The following is a 27,041-nucleotide window of genomic DNA, read 5'->3' on the forward strand; positions in this document are numbered from 1 at the left end:
GGTTTTCTAGCAAGGTAGGCACTGTAGATCTAACTAGTCGTAGTTGAGCTTTACTCCGACAGTACGAAATAAGTTGTATGAAACGCTGCTTGCTTCGTATATGCAATCTCTAGACTGACTACCGCAAGTAGTACCGTAACTTTACAACTAGTGTTATATTTATTTAGGTTTATAATGAGTTAGGCACTGCCTTATTGCCTATATGATATGCACGCCCTTGATGACAACCAGCGTCTTCGAAACCCATTTGTCTTTGCCCACCAGATGACCGCGGAATTGGCAATCGCTCGAGATTTCGAGACCCCATAGTCCGCTACTAGGCGAGGCTTTAAGGGAAGTGCTGTCGAAGAGCGTTGATACGACAAATGGTTTCTTTTAGTTGTAAACGCGCAAACTTGAATCTTCTGGGGGTTTAATTGGACAAGGTTCATTTTACCCCATTCCGCGACCTTCAATATTAATGTGCTGGTACACACCTTAGCCTGCACAGCATAGCTGGCTAACAAGACTGATGCTTCAGGAGGGCAGTAGATATCCATACTGAGAATGGCTTGCTTTACTTGCAGGAACAACAGATGTTGAGTCACTTCCTGGATGAGTTCCTCTGCCACATCCTCAGGATACAGCTTGCAAAGTAGCATGAATGGTGTGCCTGGCATTTGTGATACACATTGGTCTTGTACTGAAAGAGTATTCATAACTTACTATCATGATTATTTTATACAATAAATGCTCTCTATTCGCGGAGGTTATGTTCCGTGAATATGTGGCGAATACAGAAACCGTGAATTATAGGGGATATGTCCCTTAGTGACAAAATTAAGATCAAATAAATAAATAAACTATTTAATTGAAGTTTTTGACCATTTTGATTAATTATTACTATCAGGCTAAGGTAATGTTTTAAAGAATTTTGTAACATTTTCTTGCTTGGCAATTTTTCAAGCTCTTTCAACTGGTTTTAATAAGGTCTATTTTTTTGTTAGTCCACTTGACGACGCGATACAATTATTATACGATTACAAAATATGATATTCGGATGGATACCAATTGGAATCTAATATAAATCTATCTATCATATATATATATATATATATATATATATATATATGTAGTAGTTAACCTATTAGATACGCGAATAAAGAAACCGCGAGAAATTAGCCGCGAATATAGGAATTGGGTAGCATTTTTTCAATCCGCGAATAGCGAAAACGCGAATGAAGGAAGCGCGAATGAAGAGTTTTTACTGGGTTGATTAAAAACCATTTTCCATTGTTATTAGATGGTATTTCAAAGTCAAAATATTTGAAGAGTTATGTGAAAGTATATAGCAATATAATATTCAGAAGCTTTGTATTATGATCCATGCAAATTGCAACTAATAATTCACAATTTAACCATTTATTGTGTTTTTTTTTAACAATTTGTTATGTTTTAGAGTGATAACCCTCACTTCTGGGATTAAATATGCAAATAAAATTTGAAAACAAAATTTTATGAACGATGCGGAACTTGAGCCTGCGACATCTCACAGCTCATCCAACTGAGCCAACCGTTCGAGTCCCGCATCGTTCATAAAAATGTGTTATCAAATATTGTTTATGTTTTTTTTTGTTTTTATACAACCTGTTTGGTCATCTAAATCAGATCTGATAAACTGTTTGATCGTATGTTCAAAACTGAAAGTCAAACTGATGTATTCTTAACATCTTATGTCTCAAGGTGACGAGCGCAATTGTAGTGCCTCTCAGAATTTTTGGGTTTTTTCAGAATCCTCAGCGGCACTGCATTGTAATGGGCATGACGTATCAATTACCATCAGCTGAACGTCCTGCTCGTCTCGTTATTATAATAAAAAAAAATCTAGGAGGTAAGTTTAAACAATCAAATTACCTCTTTTATCCAGCTTCAACCAGCTTATAAAATGTTTTGTATCTTCAAACTGCAGTCCAAAAAACCATGTCTCTCGAAGTCCAATGGTTCTACAAACCAGATCAAACAGATCTCGTCCTGTTGCTCTCCACTAAAACAAAATTAAATAAATAAGCTTAATTTTAAATTACAATCTCGCTTATAACATGTTCTGACTTCTGAATGTTTTCACTAGTTTTGAGGTCGAGCCAGTAAAACGTCGTCTTTATAATAAGCGCTACAATTACTTCTCATATTACTTCACTTAATGTACGAACATGGCATTAGAAGGCAACCATGCCAGGCGACTGTTGTAGCCCGACTGGCTTGCTGATCGTTTGTGTTAAACACGTTAGTAACCGATTGACAACTTACTGAACAAAGAGGAGGTTAAGTTGTCAGTAGGCAGATTAGAGAGAACCAACATTGTCTATGGAATTAAAGTAGAGTAGACTTATGGTTTTAATATTTGTAACACTAGAGACCGGATTATATGCTACAAAAAAATGCCCAAAATATGCATGCTAATACGCAAAGTAAAATAACTATAATATGCACCAAAATCCATAAAAAGGGCCAAAATATGCATAAAATTAAACAGAAAAAAATGAAAAGTCATATTTTTATTTTATTTTATAAAGGCTTGTACTGAAAATCGTATTTGTGAAAGAAACAATAATTACAATATATACCTACTTAGGTAACAATGAAATTTAAGATTTACCTTTAAAAATATGTACTACTAAGTACTGTTCTAAATGTTCTGTAGACAAATTGTCTATGATCGCTCAAAAAATTTTTGTAAGCGGAAAAGGAGCGTTCTACGTCTACTAGGTTACTGGACAGAATTTTTTGAGTGCAATGTTTGGGCTTACTATGAAAAGCATCGAACGATGGGCGAGATCGAGCGTAAATATGCATACTAATTTTTTTTTTCTAAAATATGCAACTACCACTGAAAAGGTACTAAATATGCAAAAGCATGTGCATTTGCATATAATCCGGTCTCTAGTTATCACCATCGGAACAATTAGAAAGAGAAAGGTTATGGTATGGAGAGAACACTTTACTTGGTCACTTCATTACTTACAAGGTCCCGGAAGGACTTATAATATCTATTAAATTACTTTTTAAGTATATTGAATAACTTTTAAAATCCACATTCACGCGGAAAATCTCGCCAAGATTCTCGATAGTTCTCACTCTCGATGACGATGGAACGCAGAAGTAACTGCCGCGACTAGCTTTTGTTTTTGTTTTTTAATTCATCTATTGATAATTCCACCAAGGCGCTAATACGTTTCCACGCATCGTGGACTTTTAGTTTATTTATATAATTTTTAAATTCATATTCCACAACAAGTTCTGATTCAGAAATTGGACTATACCTCTACTAAAAAACCTTCTACACTAATAGTAACTGAGAGTAGAGTACTCCCACACAAGCATACACACACACACACACACACAAAAACACACACATTATATTACTAGTAATTTATAAATTTAAGTATACTATTTTAATCATTGTGATCCTTATATCAGGGCGTACCCCCAAAGCGACGCAAATGTCACCAGAGCACCCGGGATATCCCCGACGATGCGCATAGCAAGCTGGAACGTGGGCTCGATGACAGGACGCAGCTTAGAACTTAGCAAAGTATTAAATCGAAGACGCATCAACATTTGTTGCATCCAGGAGACGAAGTGGAAGGGGTCCAAATCGCGTAATATAGGGTTTAACTTCAAGCTTCAAGGGCGCAGAATGGGGTCGGCATTATAGTAAACAAACACTTTCAAGAACGCGTAGTTGAAGTAAATAGAGTAAGCGAAAGGCTAATGTCAATCAAGATTGCCCTGGACGATCAACCGTGCATGAACATCATAAGTGCATACGCCCCCCAGTCCGGAACCCCAAGTTCCGAAAAGGAATCTTTCTGGGACGAAATTAGCGATCTGCTGCAGTCTATACCAAACTGTGAGTCTAAGTTCATCGGTGGCGACTTGAACGGTCACGTTGGTGAGAAAACTACCACTTACCAGAGAATACATGGCAACTACGCATATGGTAAGATTAACCCAGAGGGAGAGAGCTTGTTTGGGAGAGCATCCTTCAAATGGCACTGGCACACGATCTTGCAATTATTAATACTTTCTTCACAAAACCTGTAGAACATCTAGTAACCTATAAAAGTGGTGGGGCATGCACTCAGATAGACTACAATTTTACTGATAGAAAACAACTAAAGACATGCAAAGACTGCAAAGTCATTCCCTCACAGCATAGAATACTAGTGGCAGAGTTCAAAATTCCAAAAACATACAAAGTAAAGAAGCAGAACATTGTAAAAACACGGTGGCATAAGTTGGAGGGTGAGGAAGGTCTCAGATTATGTGAATATATCGCACAACACCTCCAAGAGCAGCAGGATGATACAGCTGATGCAATGTGGACAGATTTTCAATTATACTGCAATGAAAAAGCAAAAGAATATTTGGGAGTATCTAAAGGTGCCATCAATAATAACAAGGACACTAGCTAGTGGAATAAAGAAGTGAGAGCAAAACTGGAAACTAAAAAATCACTTTTTAAGCTATGGCAACAGACGAAAGACGATGCCGACCACCAGGCTTATAAAATTGCTAAGAAAATTGCAAAACGAGCCGTCGCACAAGCCAAGGCAACCACCAGGGATGATTTCTATGCTAAACTTGAAACTGCCTCAAACGATAAAGAAATCTTTAAGTTGGCAAAACGCAAACACCAAAGTAGTAGGGATACTGTCACAAATAAATTTATCAAAAATGAACAAGGAAAACTACTGACATCAAACGAAGACATAAGAGACCGCTGGAAAGAATACTACACAGAACTACTAAATGAAGTACTCCCCAGTGAGGCACCACAAGATATCCCTGCTACAGAAGGCCCTATCCCGTGTATGAGCCCTGAAGAGATTACTCTGGCAATAAAGCGAATGGCAAATAATAAAGCCACTGGCCCTGATGATATCCCTGCTGAATTCTGGAAGCGAATAGGAGATACCGGATTACTGTTTCTGACAAAACTTTTCAACAAGTTCCTGGGTGATGGAATTCCCGACGAATGGCGAAAGAGCTTTCTCATCCCTTTCTATAAAAATAAAGGTGATATAAGACTCTGCAAAAATTACAGAGCTATAAAACTTATCTCCCATTCCTTCAAAATATGGGAAAGAGTCATCAACAAAAGGCTTCTTGAAATAACTAACGTCACTGAAAACCAATGCGGATTCGTCGCCGGTAGATCCACAACTGATGCCATACATTCAGTCAGAATACTGATGGAAAAGTACAGAGACAACAAACAAGACTTGCACATGATATTCATCGATCTAGAAAAAGCTTTCGACCGGATACCGAGAGAATTAATTTGGCACGCTCTAAGGGCCCAGAGTGTCCCCGAGCATTACATAATGATTGTCAAAGATATGTACCACCAAGTATCAACAAAAGTGCGAAGTCCAACAGGAACAAGCGATGAATTTCATGTTAAAGTTGGCGTGCACCAAGGTTCCGCACTCAGTCCTCTGTTATTTAATATTGTAATGAACCATCTCACCTCAAATTTGCAGCGAGCGCCACCATGGGACATCTTATACGCTGACGATGTCGTCATCATCAGTGAAACTGTGAACAACCTGCAGCAGACTTTAGAAAAGTGGAGAGAAGCTCTGGAAACATCAGGTCTGCGAATAAGCAGAGAGAAGATCAAGTGCATGCATTGTAACTTTAGTGGCATCAACAGCAAGAACACCCAGCTAAAAGAAGTGGACCATTTCAAGTACCTAGGGTCAGTCATCAGTAAAGATGGGTCAATAGACACAGATATCACCCGTCGCATAAATACCGGGTGGATGAAATGGAGAGAACTTTCTGGGGTGCTATACGATAGCCGAATGCCCGTGCGCATAAAGGGACGAGTATACAGAGCAGCCGTCCGACCGGCTATGACATACGGAGCCGAATGCTGGCCACTCAAAAAGCAGCACGAACATCAATTGCACTGCGCAGAGATGAAGATGCTCAGGTGGGCAGGTGGTGTAACTAGGCTGGATCAGGTCAGAAACATACACATAAGAGGCACCTTTAAAGTAAGACCTATCCCAGATAAACTGCAGGAGAGCTGTCTGCGGTGGTACGGACATGTTATGAGGCGACCATATAAGCAAATGAGCAGAAAAGTGTTAGATATTGTAACTAAACCTCGAGGACGAGGAAGACCCCGAATCACATGGATGTCTATAGTAAATAAGAACCTGAAAGAAGCCCACTTAAACAAAGAGACGACCCAGGACCGAGCCACCTGGAGACACATGATACGGAGGGCCGACCCCAACTACTAGCTAGCTTACTTAGCTAGCTACAACTACTAGCTGTTAAAAAAAGGTAACACTGCTGTACTGTTTTAGCTTTAAGATCTTTGTGAGGAGAAAATAAATAGATATTTATTATTATTTTATTATTATTGAAAACCTTCTTGGAATGCCAATTTTTGTTTGGTCGTCCAAATACAGCTCATATTGATCAGTAAATACCACGCAAAACTGTTGTAATGGACGATTGTATCGCTACATACACATCCGAGTGTGGAGTCAATAGAAGTTTTCCTCTGTTGTCTTCTGTACTCGCATTCTCAGCTTCTTCGTCTCGCGCCAAAAAAACAACAAAAATTGGAGAACAATGCGAGTATCTGCGAAGAATATGTGAATCGGTTCCACATTCGCGTGTCTCGTGTTTTTCTCGCATTCTCGTGTGAATGTGGGCTTTTAAGCTATAAACTATTGTTAAGCATTACCTATTGTTATGTTAACAATAATTAAAGTAATCTTATTCATAAATTTAGTAGAAATTGGGCCATTCAGGATTTCTACCACTAAAAATCACTAAATTTAAATTACAAATGTCAAACCATTAGTCTTTTAGTCTTCAGAGAATGAACAATAAAGCCATCAGCTCAAACCAAAATACCTTATCAAATAAGAATATTGTAAAGGCAACTCTATAAACTATACAATTGAAAGAATAAGATAATTTTGGTTATCGAAAAAATATTTAAGTTAGAGGTTTGAGTTAAGAAATTGTTAAAAAGAATCTCACACATACCATCATACAAGATATAATATATAAGGGTCTGCATTAGAACTTTGCATCCTTAATTAAGCATTAAGGGGTGGAGGAGCGGGAAGGGGGAGTGAGTCCACTCCCAAAGCGCGGAAAGGAGTAGTTTTATTTTTATTGTTTTTTTTTAGTTTGAGGTTATGTTTAGTTATTTTTGAAAAGGGCGTGCAAGCTATTTGCGGATTGCCTTTGAACAATGATCATATACAACAAGAATTTGAGATTAATTCGGATCTGCACGTATCCGGCGCTGCGGGAAGGGCAGTCCCTCCGCCCTTGCGTAACTAATCACGGGCAGATGTCGAGCCGAAGCGGTTGAGGCTAGCTATCCATAAACCTGAAACTGAGTTACAGTAGGTGTGGGGGCTGCCCACACTCCGTGCCTCTGGCTTTTATTAAACCACCTAGAGATAGGGCACACTTATACCAGGGAGAATTTCTGTTTACCACTGATTAACATCTATCACAGTGTAGTAATGGAAAAATATTCATTGAACTTCCAAGAAAAAAATTATTTTCAATATTATAAATATTTTTCATAATTTTTATTAGGTAAGGTTGTAGAGGCATTAATAACAAAATGTTGAAAAACATTCCTATTCTTCATGTCTTGTGTTTCTAACCTGAAAAATTGATCTGTTGTACATAGCTTCAAACTCAAATTAAAAAATACCATGATTTTCCGCAGGGTAAAAAGGGTCTCCCGGAGCTAGAGTGAGTGCATTGAGCCTTGTCGTGCAGGGAAAAGTGGAGGGGAGAAACCAGAGGGCGGGGATGGTCGCCCATACGATGGACCAACCGAATTAAGACCGCTGTGTGCGGTCCATTGAATGAGTGCACCAGACTGTCACAGGGAAAAGTGGCGAATTCTCGTGGGGCGAATCACATCTGCCCCAAAAGATTTCACTTCGTGATGACCACAACTGCTCTGTCAAGAGAGTAAGGACGAAGAAGAAGAACAGGTGATGTTGATTGAAAGGGAAAAAACCTCCATAAAACTAAATGCTTACCAACCCAAAATTCGAGATGCGAATTTCTAATGCACACCCATTTGTACTATTATAAATACCAAAAGAAACTTTTTAATGCTCTCATTTTGGAATTCATCTTTTCTTAGTTCATTCAGAAGCACCAGGCAGCTGGGTCTTAAACACAGGATTTTTTTATGACAATAAAGGACTAAGAAACAAGAAGGACATTCAGCTCATGGTAATTGATATGCCCTGCCCATTACAATGTAGTGGCAAGAATCCTATTCTTGAAAATCCCAAAAATTGTGATTTGCACTACAACTGTGCTCGTCTCCTTGAGACATAAGATGTTTACTCTCATTTGCGAAGTAATTTCACTAGCTATAGCACCGTTCAGACCAAAACACAATAATGCTTACACATTACTTACATACTTCATTGTAACCCTCCCCATACAGAAAATTAACAGTCTCACTCAATAAAAGGTCTGTTCTAATAATTAATTGAAACATTCGTTAGAATGGTAAAACACAATTAATTACTTATGCAACCAAATTATAAGTATTGAACAATGCATTCATTAGGTCAAAGTCCAATACTTAGAATGTCATATTAAGTAGTTGCAATATTTTTTATTGAACAGTGTTGTGCTACAATGGCGACATTAAATGAACACAAAGATAGAGCTATTTAGCCATAATTCATAAAAAAATAAATACATATAAGGATAAAATGGAATAGTCAAAATTATTAAATTTCAAAAAAACAAAATTGTACATTTAGAAAACAAAATTTTATCATCCTTATGTGCGCACTTTCTTATCGAACAAATATGGGTTTTACCTAGGAGCACCTATAAGTTCTGACGGCTACCGCATGGTGTGGAACAAGGAGGTTTCGGCTACTAGATTACTTACAGGATTTTCCGAAATTATTTTTTATAATGAAAATAAGAGATGAGACGAGCACGACATTCAGCTTATGGTAATAATTGATACACCCTGCCCAATGCAATGCCACTCCAGATTATTGAAAAACCCAAAATGTCTGAGAGGCTACAACAGTCACCTTAAGACATAAGTTGTCAAAAGTGGTCAAATCTCATTTGCCCAGTAATTTTACTAGCTCCAGCACCCTTTAGAACGAAACACAGTAATGCTTACACATTACTGATTCACGGCAGAAATGGGCACCGTTGTGGTACCCATAATCTAGCTGGCATCCGGTGCAAAGGAGCCTCACACTGGTAAATGATTATGATGATGTTACGAAAAATACTACTTAAGTGAAATTCACTATGAAAATTATTTGTTTTTTTATAATTATTAAGAGCAACAACACCATCAGTTCAAACAATAGTTATGAGAAGATTTTACAATTTAAATGACCACAAGAAATAGTTGTTGTAGTAATTATATTACTAGGGGTGCTGTTTCATAAAATACAAATATCAACAAGATAAAAAATAAATATTCAATCTGATAGTGATTAAGTCAAATTTCTAACATGATAAGTGCTCTTTAATCATGTGTATGTTGTTGAACCATGGGTCATTGGTTAGGTTTACAGTTATGACTCATGCATCAGGTTTAATGAATTAATATGAACAAACAATATAGTTAATATAAACTGGAAGCATAGAGACTGAACTGATAATCCTAATATATACTTACTTCCAAGTTGAATTCTAATTCAGCATCTAAGGTGCATACTTTAACTGGAAATGACTTGGAGGCTTTCTTCCTTCTGAAGGGTGGCATTTTTCATGAACATTTCACACTTAACATTGAAATTATTTAACAAGTGTGTAATTGTGTATTCAATACCGGACAAGAATAGGAATAAGTACCAATAGTATAAAGTTTACGTAATGTAAGGTTAAGGAATGCGTATAATTTCACATCGCATACTATTTTCAGCAGTTACTATTTACAAACAAGTTACTACAGCACAGACTAATTAATTATAATTGAGTTTTTGCCTTTGGAGAAAGAGTCGAAACGTCAAACGACTTCCAAGTACGAAACATCAAAGGAGATGTCAATTGTCAATGAATGAAACATGACCACAGAGTACATTTTGTATCAGCTTTTTAATTTGATTTCTTTATTTTGATTTGAATTCTATTTGATTGTATTGAATCTAGTCTTTAAAGCAATTTATTTTTAACTTAAATGTACTAAGTAGGGTAAGACTGTGGTAGTGTCCAATAGCACAACACACTATGTTCTTGTGTTCTTTACTCTTAGCACATATTAGTATCACTATTCACTGCACTTTATTGCAATAGCTTTTCATTACACAAACTCAAGAGATTTAGTCCTTTTGAGTATTCTCATTAGGTTCGTGGTGTCGAGGAGCTGAATAGCCTCATGGTCACATGGTCAAGAATTAGCTCTTGAGCTTCTTCATATTTTTGAATATTTTTTACGACGAAATCCACCTTAAGGTCGATGTTTCGTGTGTACTAGGGGGCATTTACCATACCTCGTAACACTTTATTTTGAAAGCCTTGTATAATTTGTATATTTTTATGATTGGTACAACACTAAAGTTGAATACCATAAATCAACACTGGATCTGTTTATAAAACATGACTTTATTGTTTACTGATTAGTGATTTCCAAGTAACCAGTATATATTTTTATAGTGTAATTGCAACTCCACTCGTTTCTTTTTGACATGAGCTTTCCAGTGAAGCTTTTCGTCTAATGTAAAAGTATTTGGCTGCATACTCGTAGGTTTTTTTTACTATGTAGGCCGGGTGATAGTTAAATCTTTTATATGGTAAATCTATATGAGTTGATTTTGACTCATTATGTCTGATACGCCACTTTCTTGTCCAATCATAAATGGTGTTTATGCCTGATTCTACTTTATGCACCGCTTCTTCTTGCGAATGCCCTACAGCCATTGCGGCTGTGTCGTCTGCGAAAATTGCCAGGATTTTTTTTTCTAGCTCTAGGATCTAGCACATTGCCTTGTAATGCTACAGCTTTCATTTCTCTTAATTCAGAGAATGGATCATTTTATCTGACTCGAAAACTGACATGAAACTGCTTGGGAAGATTATTTCTTAGTTTATGTTACATTATATTTCAAACTTTATCAAAAGCTTGCGCAATATCTAGGCAGTGGACTCAAACGTCCTAAGGGCGTATTCGGTAGCTAGTGCTGCCCAAATCGTAATATTTGTATACAACATCGATAAATATTATGTCGTCGGTGTCAATTTATTTTTATTCTTTGGTTAGGGATTTGACAAAATGACAATTGTGTTTCTTCGAATTCCTCGTTGATCGTTCAAACTTCAACTTCAGAGTAAATAAAATATACCTAGGTATATTCTTTTCTTTGCGTGAACTGTGGAAAAACAATAATAGAGAAATTTGAGTCTACTTTTATTGACTCATAATATTAGTATAAAGCAATACAGATTACAGAATAATTTGTTGTATTTGTCTTATTCATAATTCATATTTTTACATTAATAAAAAACAATACAATTTTTTCTAAATGATATGCCAAAATAATGTCCAACAACACACAGTTAAATAATATAAATGACGTGTAATGTTTCCAACCGTGGATACGGAGCATATTTCTCAAAACACGTCATTGTTAAATGAACCTGGCACATCTAGCGATGATCAAGATTCCGCTGAAAATTTTCAAGCGGCAAAACAAAACAATAACCGTGATATAACCATTAATATGCTCGTCAAAGAAGCTATATTTTGTATAGCCTTAGCACTAACAACATTAGGTGCCCTACACAATACGTAAGTCCTTAAAATGATCTGATTTCACTTATCATTTAGCATTTGAAGGCATTATCATGACAACAAATAAGTGGTAATCATATTAATCCATTTGATTGGCAATGATTTTCTTGCGACTTCTTCTCATTAGGTCAACCCTTTACAAAGTAGCTTTAGATTCAATAAGAAGAAAAAAAATTTTTTTGACATTCATAAGTGTCATCCGTTACCTACATGAATAAAGTGATTTTGATTTGATTTTAATTCAGCTAGTACATTAGGAATCTTCTCATTTCCAGGCCCTCCAAGGTGTCCAAAGTTCCTCAACCAATAAAGTTTTTTAATTCGGCATTAGTCACAGATTGGTATAAAGGTCAGCTAAGTAGCGCATTGCGAGTGATCAACACACATGATGTATCTTTTGTTATGTATTATGCTCCCTGGGATGGTGAGTCCCAGTATGTGCGAGGAGAGTTTGAAAAGGCTGCAATCTTATTAAATGATAGGGTAAGTTATTTAAATTATTGAATGATATAATATTTATTTACTAAAACACAAAAGGAGGGGTACAGAATTCTTTTTTTAATTTAATGTACAATTTGTTTGGTTTTTCAAACATATTAATTAATGCAAGTGTCTTGCATGGTGGAAAGAAAAAACATGCCACACATAAACATCAGCACTGTACAGAGATTGAGAGATGTGTAACTGTACTTAAAGGTGGGAATTATACTCCAAAAATTAAATATTTGCCCAAAAATTAATTATAATATTATCTCAAAGTGTTTGTCTCAAACTTAGTAAGATATCTGGGTTAAATATCTGAATTGAATAATCTCCAATCATATTATTTCCTATATTGTTGATTTTATAAAATCTCACATACAAGTTTTGCTGTATGGCACACTATCCCCTCGTCAAATTCTGACCCTTATTTTGTTTATAAGATGGTTTATTTTGCATGGTCTTATAGCTTGTTTTGATAGCTTCCACATACCTTAATTCAAATCATGCTAATTATAAGCAATCTATTAATTCACATAAAATCATACACATTGACAGAATTCTGTGAGAGTGCCAAAATCATGTGGATCTGAGGAATAGAATTACCAGGGAATATAATAGTCATCACGATGAAGTCAACATATTTGATCACAACTTACACAAATTTAAAAAATATATTAAAACAGTTCTTTCAAGGGAGGGATGACCTCAATCGTTATTTTTCGATAATATTTTGTTTAAATTTATATTAAGTTTGTATCCGTAGATATATAATATATTATAGTTCTTATTTTATTTTGTGGATTAATTTAATTGAATTACATGTCATTTTCGGCTATAATTGAGGCATCACTTACCACATGAATGTTATTGTTTTTGTATTAAACTGTGTTTATATTAGTGTATACCTTTGTTGGCGGAATTTAATAAATAAATAAATCCTGCCAGGCAACAGGGTTTACGGAGTGGAAAGCTTAAAACCAACATTACCTACTCATAATATTGACAATATGATTTGAGTAACAAAACAAACTCAATAAAAATGCATCTGTCAAAACTTAAATCATCTATTTAGCACTGCAAAGAATTATTGTGTTTAATGTTACTATGGCTTACTTGCAGGTACATTTTAGTGCAATAAATTGTTGGAATCCTGGAAGTGAATGCCGGATGCAACACAATAAGATAGCGTCATGGCCAATACTAATAGCGTACACAGTGACATCTAGAGGAATTTTATATAAAGGTATACTAGGCATTTTATTTTCTCAAAATTTATTCCTTTAGAATTATTTTCGATGTCATTTCTAATATACTAGATACTACTACCACTTCGGAAACAAATGGCGCTCTGAGAGAGAAGAAGCGGCGCAAGAAACTCTCCCAGCATTATTTTTTTGCGGTCTTTTCAATTAAAATATACAATATTGTACAGTCATTTCTATCGCTATAAAATAATCACAATCTACTCCCAAGGCTGTCTGATCATTTAGATTCTCAGCTGTGGAGTAATAGGATTTACGACAGAGCCATTTTTTTTATAAAACATTTAAATTTATTTATAGAAAATGCCTGAACAGTGGCTGGGACTTTATTATAGAAGTGTTATACCTTTACCCTTAAAGCTATTATGTATCTTATGAAGCCTACTATAAGTTACAATCAATCCCTTATTTCTAGTGTTATAATAATGAAAATCACTATTAAGAGCAAAAAGGTGACAATTTTTTCATAAATGTAATGACAATATTTATTTGTTTAAATTTTTCTTTGAGAAACAATATAACCAAGCTGATATATAGCACGAACAGCTGTCTTTTTTTATAATAATGAGTCATTGATTTTGGAACCTGTTTGCAACTCCGAATTAACAAAAAAAGTTTACGAAAAACATACCTTTTTAAGGAGGACAGATGAGCATATGGCTCCAGTCACCTAATGGCAGGTGATCACTGATGCTCACATTATCTTTCTACACCAGAGGAATCACAGCAGCTTTGACTAAACAGCCACATTTAGTAAAGCATTTTTTTAATGTTTCCATGTGGTATCTTTCCAGAAACAAGAATGCCCATTCCATAGTTTGGCGCTATATGGGAGTAAGTTCTTTTAACACATGGTAGAAGAACTCCAGATGTTTCATGATGTGTGTTAATCTACTCCCCGCCTCCCCACGCGCCAACAGCTTAACAGTGTTCTGATTTTTTATGTAACAAAAATTGATTCAAGTTAGAAAAAGGGGACTTTCAATTGTCTTATATCAATATTTTATCTTATTGTCACTCCCTATGGTAAATAAATATATTTCTACTAGCTGCCCCGACGGACGTTGTTCTGTAGATAATAAATAAAAATACTGTTTTATAGGAATTTGCCAATAGTTGAAAATCATCAAGAATTATTTCGTAAAAAATGCTCCCTGTCGTTATAATGAAATTGATTCACCGCGGAACTGTCAAACCGTGCGTCACTAAATTCTCTCGTAGAAAATATGTCTATACAAAACAAATATGAAAATAAAAATAGTTATGGGTCCCAAATCCAAATAAAAACTATCCTATCTCTCAAGTTGGACCAAACTGCACCCCATGGAGTAATCCCCATTGTAATCCGTTCATTAGTTTAGGACTACATCGCGGACAAACAACGTGTCACGTAATTTATATATACATATTAAGATTTGTTGATTCACTACCGCTTACAAAAATTGCATTTATAGAATCGAATGTGTTTAGAGGAGACTCATTAAACACATTATCTTCCGTTTTAAGGTCATAGTTAGTGCTACACACACAAGTTAGACTACTTTTGAAATTCTCAATTGAAGAATACAATGACCTGTTGAGTATATTCAATATTAAGGTACCTCGGAGACCTTCGTATAACCCATATCCTTTCGGAATTCAAAAATAGAGTCTTATATCGCAAAAAAATGTTTGAGTGCTGTTGACTAGGGGACACATACTCTAAAAAAATATAAGTTAAAATCGATTGAAAAAATTTAGCGAATTTAGTAAATATAATTGAATGAATTTATGTGTCTCTTTTTGGTGTCGCTTTTTCGTTTCATCGACTTTCAAATTACAACGATGCTAAAGAAGTTTTTACTTTAATTTTTTTTTATCCTTATTGCAGGACCACGAAATGCGGAGAGTATGGTTAATTTTCTAGATTTAATAATACAACCTTTACAAAAAGTATCTAGTAGAGAAGATCTTGTTAACCTGCTGTCCATGTGTAATGTAAGTTGCCTAAAATTAATGTAGAATACATTTTGATACTCCAGATAAAGGAAGACCTTTGAATTAAGTGACCAACATTTTTACTAATTAATCTCTATGTTTTTGATTTCTCTATTAGAATGGAAGAAGTTTACTTTACTTAGGAACTTTTCCATGGCACCAATTTCTTGTACAAACTTATTATACTAATGTAAACTTAGTGTACTAGCGTAAAAGATGAACCCTGTGTGAGAGAGTGAGATAACTATTCTTACAGAAAGATCTAGGTGTTAGAAAGAGATGGAATAGATGAACCGTGAAACCGTTTTGACAATAACAATTTAGTGTCCATTAGTCTCCTGTCAATTTGACACGCCATAATATCATCATCAGCCGGAAAACGTCCATTGCTGGACAAAGTTCTCCCCCAAAAATTTCCACGGCGATCGGTCCTGCGCTGCTCTCATCCAACGTATTCCGGCGATCTTGACCAGATCGTCGGTCGATCTTGTGTTGTGGTACGTGGTCGCCATTCGAGGACTTTACTGCCCCAACGGCCATTTGTCCGTCGAACTATGTGCCCTGCCTACTGCCACTTCTGTTTCGCCATAAAATGGTGTTATTAAAATAGTCATATTTTGTATATTTTTAGGCTGTAGCAGTTGGCTATACACCACTCACTGACACATCAAAGTTTTACAATATATGGTATAATACAGCTCTCAAGATACGCGAATTTGACACTGTTGGTGAAGTATGTTTCGCTGTTGTAACTTCCCTTGACCTAGCAAATTTTGGGATTGAAAGCGCGCCAAACGCGAGATTCATGCTGTGGAATGATACTCAGGTTGGTAATAATCAATCTTTCTTATGTTTGAAGAAGGTGACGAGACATGGAAGACTGCGCAATTAAGTCGTGTAGCCTGACCAGGTAATCGCAGACTGATTCTAAAACGTGAAAATCCTAATTTCTGAATAAACTTTGTTTTCGAGTTTAATTTGTTTGAAGAATCCGAGAAGAGACGGATATCTCCTTGAAAATAACAAATTGTTTAGATTTGAACAGCGACACCTTAAGTCAATTTCCTAATATGCAAATATTGGGGTTGAGCAGGTTATCAACTGTAAAGTAGATCCTGTAGATGAAGCCACAACCTGAGAGTTAAACAAGACATACTATATCAACGATACGCCACTCGAACGGCTAGCTCAGTGGTAAGAGCGCTCGCACGGAATGCCAGTGGTCGCGGGTTCGAGTGCCGCATCGTTCACAAATTTTGTTTTCAATTTAATTTGTGTAATTCTGAGGGACTTCACTCGATTATTACTGAGGCTCGGTAATCTCGTTGTATAAGAAATAGACAAAGGTAATGTTTTTCATCAATCCGCCATCCCATGCCAAAAATTTAACTAGAGTGCATTTTTTTTGTCTCTCTTATCCATTTCAGGGAATGTTACCTTCCTGAGTGTCTAAATCATTGTGTTGTGCAAATAACTATTCTTAGCTTTTGTTTCTCGGAACATTTTTGGAGCTCGGTAAATGTAGAAAAGTCGAGTGAGCAGAGTGAGTACTTTGGATCGCTTTGGTTATAGGCATTCCATGTGTATGTGTGTTGTTATTTTTATATTTTAAAAAGTATGAATTTCAGCAAAAAAAGAAGATTTTCCACCAATGAATGTTGATAAGTTGTTTAGGCATTTTTTCATTTCTTTGATGGTATTTTTTTTCTACAACGAGACTATCTGACGGTACTTATTCCAAATTATGTAACAGCATTAAATTAAAAGTCAAAACAGCGATTTTAATTGATATATAAATACATATATATATACCAGTGGGTATGCTTGGTATGGTAATGTTGCAGTAATGTTTACACATTAGTGCAAACATAACTGTGTTTCAGTCTGAAGGGCGCCGTAGCTAGTGAAATTACTGGGCAAATGAGACTTAACATCTTATGTCTCAAGGTGACGAGCGCAGTTGTAGTGCTGGTCAGAATTTTTGTGGTTTTCAAGAATACTGAGTGGCACTGCATTGTAATAGGCAGGGCGTATCAAGTACCATCAGCTGAACGTCCTGCTCGTCTCGTCCCTTTTTTTCATTAAAAAAACATAAACAATTATAACTCAAACCAACATCAATATTCATCATATAAATGACTACTGACACAGAGGTATAATCTTATATAAAAAATTCTCGTGTCACAATGTTCGTTCCCGTACTCCTCCGAAACGGCTTGACCGATTCTCAGGAAATTTTGTGAGCATATTGAGTAGGTCTGAGAATCGGCCAACATCTATTTTTCATACCCCTAAATATTAAGGGTGGTCCACACGATTTTTTTTTAATTTATTTGATTTTTTTTTTAAATTTGTTTGATTATGAGTCAGCATTAAAAAATACATACAACATCAAATTTTCACCCATCTACGATCAAATGTTACTTTTGTATCGCGATTTTAATAACGGCAATACAACGTTTGCTGGGTCAGCTAGTATACCTATATTATAGGTTCGTCATATTGTTACAAAACATATTAATAATATTAGCATACAATAGTTGTATTGAATGTGTTACAGAGCACATGTTCCTGATTGTGTGATGTTAATTGCTAATTTCCCACTTATTCTTTTCAGCAATACATTACAAAAGATGTGCAACGTGCATGGAATGAATCATCTCTAGTAAAATGGGTATTGGAAAACTTTGCCCAGCCAGTCGCCAGGATTATTCCAATGTGGAAGAAGTCATTTAATTTTGAAAGATATGCCGATGGAAATCCTATGTTGATGCTTTTTACACCTATGAATCCACTCTATGAACAGCTGCCATCATATGCTCTGGTAGTATATTAAATAGTGTATGAGATTATAAACAGTATATTGAAACAATTATCAGTGGTACAATAGTTAGTAGCGTGAACTCTTAGCATGGAACACCCATTTCATTCTTTGCCCACCAATGTGTTTAGTTCATATATTATAGTACAAGCCTGGGGGAGGTTTGGCATCCATATCACTTGACGGTGGTTCGGTTAACATGCTGTGTTTGTTTTCCCTGATTTGTATTAAGTATAAAGATGGGGGCCCATGGACTGTTTATTTATCTTTATATATTTTTTTTATCTGCACGTTTTGACCAACAATTTGTCCAGAATAGACATATTCATATATGTATTCTATCACTGGATAATTTAATTTGAGTTGATGGTTATGGTTATTTGTTGTTCTCTCGTTTTGGACCTGCTTTTCTACTCTGTAGTGCCAATTTTATGGTATGGTACTATTTTTCGTGTGTGGTAATATATTTGTTATTCCTGCCACCCTAATTCCTCCAGAAACCTTAGCAACCTCCTCTACTTCCTAAAGATTTCTATAAAAAATAGAAATGTAATGAATAATGAATTTTCTTGTTGTATTCTGTAGATATATAATTATTTTTTGTAAAAATATTAGCTTTATATAACCCGTGAAGATATGGTTTTAAATATGCGCTATTTTAGCGATTTCTTGGGATAGCAGTATTAATTTCCTTAAGCGCGTTGACCACTTTATTTTCTATTTAATAGAATGGGACTGAACAGTGTCAGGAAATGGGCCAGATAGATCAACATTTTCAGAATAGCTTGAACACTTAATCAAATGTTTGTAAATAAAAACCGAGATTTTGAAATATAGAATTACGGTACAGCTTACAAAGTATCCCGCCAAATTATATAGTATTTTTAAAATTTATATAATACTAGCTGACCCGACAATTATATGCCATATTATTATATATTTATTTGCCATATAAATTATTTTTAGAAGGCCGCCTCTTGGACATGCAACATTGCTTTATTTTTCTGAAATAATAATTTTTGTTTTAAATAAACGTAGCTTAAGTTACTCCTTATTACATCAGCTGCCTGCCAATAAAAGTCCCGTCAAAATCGGTACAGCCATTTCAGTGATTTTTTTTTGTCAAATTCAAATGTTTTTATTCAAAATAGGATTTAAAATCACTTATTGAACGTCAAAATCTACCACCCATTTAAAAGAGACTGCCTCAGACCTGAGAAAAATGGGCGCAAGAAACTCGCTGAGTTTCTTTGCTTTTTTTTTAAATATAAAATATGGATTACAATGTAAATCGTACCATAAACATTTATAATTAAAGAGCCTGAGGGTGTTCGCTTTATTCCCAGTCCGTGGTGTCATTAAGAAAATCGTTTATGCTATAATAACCTTTCCCACACAAACGTTTTTTAACAATTCTTTTAAATTTCGTAACGCATTCGTTTTGTACATTTTCTAGGATCATATTGTAGAAGCATATACATCGCCCAACAAAAGACTTACTAACTCGACCCAACCGAGTAGTAGGCATAACAAGTTTATGTTTGTTCCTCGTGTTAACATTATGAATGTCACAGTTTCTAGAAAATTCCTCAATGTGCTTATGAACATACAAAAGATTATTGAAAATGTATTGAGAAGCAACAGTCAAAATATTTATTTGTTTAAATTTTTCTCTTAATGATTCTTTAGGACCTAGGTTATAAATAGCGCGAATAGCCCTCTTCTGCAGCACAAAGATAGTATTAATATCGGCCGCACTGCCCCATAACAATATACCATAGGACATAATACTATGAAAATAACTAAAGTATACTAATCTCGCCGTATCTATGTCAGTTAACCGTCTAATTTTCTTAACCGCATATGCTGCAGAACTAAGCCTATTCGCCAATACTTCAATATAGATTAGCCGGAACAAACAGACAGACAGACAAAAATTGTAAAAAAAAAAATTTTGGTATATGTATCGTATATATATTCATATACATGTATTAAAAAACGGCTATTTCAATATTACAAAAAAACACTCCAATTTTATTTAAATGTATACATAAAAAATGGAATAAACCACATCTCCGCCACGGGACATGTTAGGTACTATGTTTTTTTTTTATTTCACTCGTTTTTTAAACACTAACAACATACCTTAACATTTTTAGTTTTAATCTAGATTCAACTTCGTGAATGTTATATACCTAACCAAATTTAGTTCTAGTTTTGAATTTCATTCCCGCCATAAATTAATATAAGCCAAAAATTTCTATGACTCTTACACGACCAAAATTAAGAACGTATCTTCCACACACTTGCCTGTAACGTGGATCTTATTGCGTCATGTTAAGGCTCAGAATCCTACAATTTAAAAACGTATGAAACAACAAATTAATGTTCAGGGGCTATAAAAGTATTTAGATCATTATTCAAAAATTTTTAGGACTATGAGAAATTTAGACCAGTGTTGTAATAAATAATACTTAGGTATTACTCCTCCTGTTACATTTTCAGCAAGAAGGCAAACAATTACTAAATTATCGAATAAACTAGCTGACCCGACAGACGTTGTTCTGTTCATAATAAAAAAAACTCTTGCGAATGGAATTTTGGACAACCGTTCTTAGCTGACCTCTACTCGGTGAAAAGAATATTACTACCGAACTTCAAGCCTTTAGCTCAAATGGTTCCAGAGATATCGTGATGAGTGACTATGTACGTGGAAATCTCTCATATACATGTAGATAATCAGAAATAAATAAATTAATTTTAAATACATTTTAATAATTAAATATCATCTATTTGACATTTTCTAATTCTTTTAATAACTTGTTTGTTTTTAAAAGGTAACTTTAATGATATTTTAGATAATATGCTCAGCAATACCCAATATGCTTAGTTATTGTTTACACGAGCTGAGCATCTTGCAACAAAAACCCACAGAGTGGTGATAGAGACTTGCAAAAAAAACTAATGTGCAGCTTGCTTCCTATTTCAACAAAAAAATATTAATATTATGGATTTAGTGAGAGGCACGTGCAAGATTTTTACAACAGTAGTGACAGTAATCACAAGGACGTGTTGTTGCTTTCATTACAAACTAGATGTCGCCCCTGCGACGCACTGCGTTACTAACACGCGCTATGTACTTTTATCGCCATAAGACCCTATCATTTCAGTATGTGTTCTTAAGTCACTCTGGTTTCCCTTCAAAACGTATAAATCTTTCGCCTTTTACTAAAGATTTCCGTGGAGGGGAACACTCAAATGAGTCTAAATATATTTTTTGATAGTTTCACTTAGGTGAAACTTTATAAGTGTTTAAAATTGTAGTTCGATAATAGAATTACGTAGAGGTGTGTCATTGAAGGTTTTTAAATTAATCTAATTGTTTTTTGTCAATGGTCAACAGGATGAAAAAACTATTAAATCGTCAACGGGTATTGAAAAATCGGTTAATGCATTTATTAATAATTTAGGTTTTTATTAGGTTTATCAATATAATATCAAGTCGAGGTTTTCGTCCGCAAATTCGTCAACTGTTTTGAATTAAACTGTTTTAGTGAGTTACGGGCGAAACGGATATAAAACTGTTAATAAAACAGTTTATTGATTTAACGACCACCTCTAGAATTTAGTTTCTAAATACGAAGTCAGTACTGCTTCAACAGTAATACTTGTAAAATATGAAGTTGTGAGTTACGCCTCAAAATATCAATTAAATTTTAAAACTGTAGACTTAATTATCAGGCGATGAATTCCAAAACTTATTAATATAATAAAACATTAAAATGAGATACAAATTAAAAATAAATTTAATTATAGAAAAGGAGTCATGAGTACAGTAATTAATGATCATTCATCATTTATCCGTCATATCCATTATTACTAAACAAATATATCTTGGAATAGTGCTAAGATTATCAACGAGTAGCGACCAAATCAATAATCTTTCAATGCTGTAATCCGAGCTGAGTGTCTAGGTCTAACCGGCCCCTTAAATCTATATCTTCACAAGGTTTGGTTACGCAATCTTGATCATAGAAGGCTGGGAGTGGAATTCTTGGGATAGGCTTGGCGGCTGTTTTTAAGTACAGGTTGTGTTTTGCGCATTATCTCTACCCTTGAACCCCAAAGCTTTTCAAGACAAACTCCTACATTCGTGAAATACTCGAAAAGCAAGATAAGTTCAAAAATTATTCACGTCACAAACAGTATTACATACCTACATAGTAAAGTTGACATAAATAATTTATCAACAACGCAGGCCCTGCATATGTGCTGTCAGTTATGCTCATACTAGTGCGAACTTCTCTGCTGCTTTTACTAGGTAGTCAACAAATCCTATATTGAAAGCACGCAAGCTCTGCTTCCATTGATTTTAAGCCCTTTTTGCTGCCAGTTTATGTTCCTAAAAATATCTTCCAGAACAGCTGAGAAGAGTTCAGGATATAGGGTGTCACCCTGTCGAACAACTCTTCTAAGTGTCCAAAAAATACATATATAATATTGACACACTTCTTACATAAATTATCTTGCCCCAAATAAGGCATAATATATAAGCCTGTGTTATGAGTTGCAAGACAACGATATATTTAATACAATATACTTACTTAAACATACATAAATACATATAAACATCATATAAATGCTTGCACCTACCGGGATTCGAACGCGGGACCTCTAGCTTAGTAGGTAGGGTCGCTAACCACTCGGCTATATATCTAATATATAAAATTCTCGTGTCATGGTCTTAAACATTGAACTCCTCCGAAACGGCTTGACCGATTCTCATGAAATTTTGAGTGCATATTGGGTAGGTCTGAGAATCGGACAACATCTATTTTTCAACCCCCTAAATGTTACGGGTCCACACGAAATTTTTCTTTTTGTTTTTTTTACATTTTTTTTTAAATTTGTTTGATTATGAGTCAGCATTAAAAAATACATACAACTTCAAATTTTCACCCATCTACGATCAACAGTTACTTTTGTATCGCGATTTTAATATCGGCAATACAACGTTTGCTGGGTCAGCTAGTAGTATATATAAGTATATGGTTAATTATACTCACTGTATTTTTCTACAATCTGTTAAACCACACATACGATCCATAATGTTCCCATTATCGATCTACCTGCTGAGTCTGCCCTGAAATCTTTATCCAGGCTGTTGGTGAGTCTTCCAAGATACTTTTTCATTGTTGGTCTTTCTATTATTGGTTACAGATGCGCGAGATTGCCATGGAGTATTATAATTGTCAGAGCAACCAGGCACATCAATGGACGGCGGAGTTTTTAAAAGTCCAGCAAATTCGGAGGTTGATGTACCAACAAAAAAAATTCATGAAATTCTGCCAAGAGTACAAATTTAAGAAACCATCCGTCAAAATGAATATCAGCAAGAAAGAGGTTGTGTCAAATAATAATAAGTATCCCTGGAACAATATGACCCAGAAGAATCAAAAGAGTAGTCCCGTCAATTTGATTTGGAAGGAGGGTCTTGGTGCTTCGAAGTTGATACAAAATAATGCTTGGTCAAGTTTGGAGCTTATGGAAAAGTGTAGTCTCGTGTCACTGCCTGTTGAGAAGAGTAATTATGATTTTTATGAAAAGTGTGCTTCGTTGGAGGAGCAGTTACACCATCATTCATATGTTGAACCAGAAAGGGAAAAGTAAGTTTTATTCATTTATAATTTATAACTACTGTTCGAGGTACAGGCATAGATTGTTCGTGAGTCCGACACATCGTTACTGTGCCTCACACCAACTCCCCTATATCGAGGTCTCTCTCTGCTCTCAACGCTCTTCTCGAAGCCAACCCTACTTGTGATTTATTTGCGGATGGATGGCAGACGATTTTAACAGAGTGCTTGCGTTATAATGAGACGAATGGATGAACGGCATTTGGATGTTTATTAATTGTTAGTTAATTACAGTAAACTTTGTGTTTATTAACTATTATTTGTGGAATATGTTTAGTTTGGTTTGTAATAAATTACTTTGATATTAAAAAAAATATTGGAGTAGGCGTTACTTGGTTGAAATCCATAATTATATAAATGATTTAAGTTTTCGTTAGTGTTCATTCCGCCAATATTTTTCTTTAAATAATTCGACACGTGTTTCGCCTCTACACGAGGCATCCTCAGGACGTGTTGTCTCGCCAAAATCTGGCACGAGACATCCTCGTGTAGAGGTGAAACACGTGTCGAATTGTTTAAAGACAAATATTGGCGGAATTAACACTAACGAAAACTCAAATCATTTATATAATTTAATATTGTAATTGGCTTACGCCGTTTTATTAAAGTATAACTAAAAATAATAGTGAATATAATGAACTTGAGTGCTTTTCTCTCACAACGCAAGGGTCACCTGATGGTCAGTGATCACCGCCGCCGATGCTGTTTAACCAGAGAAGTCACATGAGGGGGTTTGTGTTGCACGCGATCAATTGGTTTGAGCTGACACATAAACCCCATACCAGTCCATTGATGAATAAAGTATTATATAAATTTATTGATAACACAGACATAGCGCGGATAATTGTAAAATTCAAGTGGCAGTGGGCATAGTACGGAGCTTGAAAGAGAAATAGCCATTGGCGCAGTAAAGTCCTCTAACGGCGACCACGTATTGGAAGATATGCAGTGCTGGCCCCTCACTAGAGTGACCCATGGTCTGGTCAAGATCCAGAATAGGATTGATGAGGGCAGCACAGGACCGATCGTCGTCTTTCGATCGAGATCTTTGGGGGAGGCCTTTGTCCAGCAGTAGACGTCTGGCTGTAATGATGATGATGAGATGACAATGGAGTTGTCAATCAAGATGCCCTATTCCTATATAAGGCGAAGCAGTAAATGGACTGTTGTCAAAGAGCTGTGATATGAAAAATGGGTTTATTTTATTTTATTTTTATTTTTATGAAAATACGGGACGAGACGAGCAGGACGTTCAGCCGATGGTAATTGATACGCCCTCCCTATTACAATGCAGTGCCGCTCAGGATTCTCGAAAAACCCAAAAATTCTGAGCGGCACCACAATTGCGCTCGTCACCTTGAGACATAAGATGTTAAGTCTCATTTGCCCAGTAATTTCACTAGCTACGGCGCCCTTCAGCCCGGAACACAGTAATGTTTACGCATAACTGCTTCACGGCAGAAATAGGCGCCGTTGTGGTACCCAAAATCTAGCCAGCATCCTGTGCAAAGGAGCTTGCCACTGGTAGTTTTAATCTTTAACGCGCGAATATTATTGTGAGGACTAGTCTACAAGTACTACTAGTATTTTTTTAATATTTTTTTTACAATATACTTACTTAAACATACATAAATACATATTATAAACATCCGTGACTCGGAAACAAACATCCATATTCATCATATAAATGCTTGCACCTACCGGGATTCGAACCCGGGATCTCTAGCCTAGTAGGTAGGATCACTAACCACTCGGCTATACAGGTCTTCTTGTATTGATAGAAGTCTCGGCCGTACTGATCGACGATTCACCGATTGAACGAGAACAATCCCTACTCCAGGAGTGAGATTGTATGCCATTTCTTTGTTGTTTCATTTGTTCCCAATAAAATATAGAGTTATATATCCTCTTGTATTGCAATAGATTATGGGTGACCAGTTCCTGCTCGTTTGTCCACCTCTAACAAATCAAATCAAATCAAAATCAGTTTATTCACGTAGGTCACGGAAATGACACTTATGAATGTCAAAAAAAATATATTTTCTTATTGAATCTACCGCTACTTCGTAAAGGGTTGAGCTAATGAGACGAAGTAGCAAGAAACTCATTGCCACTCTTTTATATCAAGATTTACATTTAAGTACTTACATCGATTTATATATATATTTCAAATTACAATGCAATATGTAAAATGATGCAATATACACACTCAAACGTCAAATAGTCAATGTCTTACACGAGTAAGTCAAAAAAGTAAATGTAAATTAATACAAAAGTTATTGAGTAGTAGCTGCATCATCCATATACCACCATAAATCAGTAAAGGTATTCTGTGAGCATTTTATAAGCGATTATAAATAAATAAACATGTATATATCCATATATATATATACACAATAACTTTTAAGAATCTGAAACCGAGTCTCCGGCAACAGGATCATCCCGCCACCACATATCATTAAAAATGCATTTGTTTTTAGCAAATTACCTGAAGAATCATGTACTTTTACTTTCAGAGAAGAGACCGTGATCCTACCAGTTGAAGATGATCCGTTATCAGCAGAAAACTTAATTCAGGATTACGCGAAGTACTTCTGCAATAAGTTACAGTTTGCCAACACTATATATCCACCGGTGTTTCCATCACAGTCAGAGAATGAGACTGACATAAGGGGCTTGGGCTGCACAACCAACTTTACTATGTATATGATAGCCGTTGACAGTATACGGAACTATCATTTTGCTGAAGCACTGGGCATAGATATCAAAAAGAAAAAAGATATGACAGCTGTTGTTATACTTGATAGTAAGGTAAGAGATATTTGTTAAAGGCAAAGGTTAAGTGGGATAAAGCATCAAAATTGGTATAGCTTTTTATTTAATGAAAATAAGGGATGACACGAGCAGGACGTTCAGCTGATGGTAATTGATACGCCCTACCGATTGAATAAATTGAAAAACCCAAAATTCTGAGC

The 27,041-nt window shown here is 35.4% G+C and overlaps 2 protein-coding genes and 1 non-coding gene across 4 annotated transcripts in view; 2 read left to right on the plus strand and 1 right to left on the minus strand.

Annotated features, from left to right (window-relative positions):
- LOC126969729 (merlin) overlaps window positions 1–10,039 on the minus strand; it is a 34,881-nt gene extending 24,842 nt beyond the window's left edge. For both annotated transcript variants that reach the window (XR_007730438.1, XM_050815287.1), the window contains exons 1-3: window positions 9,716–10,039; window positions 1,894–2,023; window positions 477–682 (exon numbers count right to left, since the gene is read on the minus strand). Coding sequence is in view for 1 of the 2 variants with exons in the window: in XM_050815287.1 (XP_050671244.1) it covers window positions 477–682; window positions 1,894–2,023; window positions 9,716–9,802 (423 nt within the window). In the remaining variant the exon portion in view is untranslated. The remainder of the gene's footprint in view (window positions 1–476; window positions 683–1,893; window positions 2,024–9,715) is intronic.
- Window positions 10,040–11,386: 1,347 nt separating this feature from the next.
- The window catches only part of LOC126969722 (thioredoxin domain-containing protein 11), a 47,002-nt gene continuing 31,347 nt past the window's right edge, over window positions 11,387–27,041 (plus strand). The window contains exons 1-8 of the mRNA XM_050815276.1: window positions 11,387–11,824; window positions 12,103–12,310; window positions 13,430–13,553; window positions 15,443–15,549; window positions 16,181–16,375; window positions 18,167–18,373; window positions 23,591–24,036; window positions 26,583–26,877. Coding sequence (XP_050671233.1) covers window positions 11,616–11,824; window positions 12,103–12,310; window positions 13,430–13,553; window positions 15,443–15,549; window positions 16,181–16,375; window positions 18,167–18,373; window positions 23,591–24,036; window positions 26,583–26,877 — 1,791 coding nt within the window. The 5' untranslated portion in view covers window positions 11,387–11,615. The remainder of the gene's footprint in view (window positions 11,825–12,102; window positions 12,311–13,429; window positions 13,554–15,442; window positions 15,550–16,180; window positions 16,376–18,166; window positions 18,374–23,590; window positions 24,037–26,582; window positions 26,878–27,041) is intronic.
- LOC126970061 (U5 spliceosomal RNA) lies at window positions 21,555–21,672 on the plus strand. The gene has a single exon (XR_007730529.1). It is a non-coding gene; the product is annotated as a U5 spliceosomal RNA (small nuclear RNA).

Source organism: Leptidea sinapis, chromosome 19, assembly GCF_905404315.1.
Source record: "Leptidea sinapis chromosome 19, ilLepSina1.1, whole genome shotgun sequence".
Classification (NCBI taxonomy): domain Eukaryota; kingdom Metazoa; phylum Arthropoda; class Insecta; order Lepidoptera; family Pieridae; genus Leptidea; species Leptidea sinapis.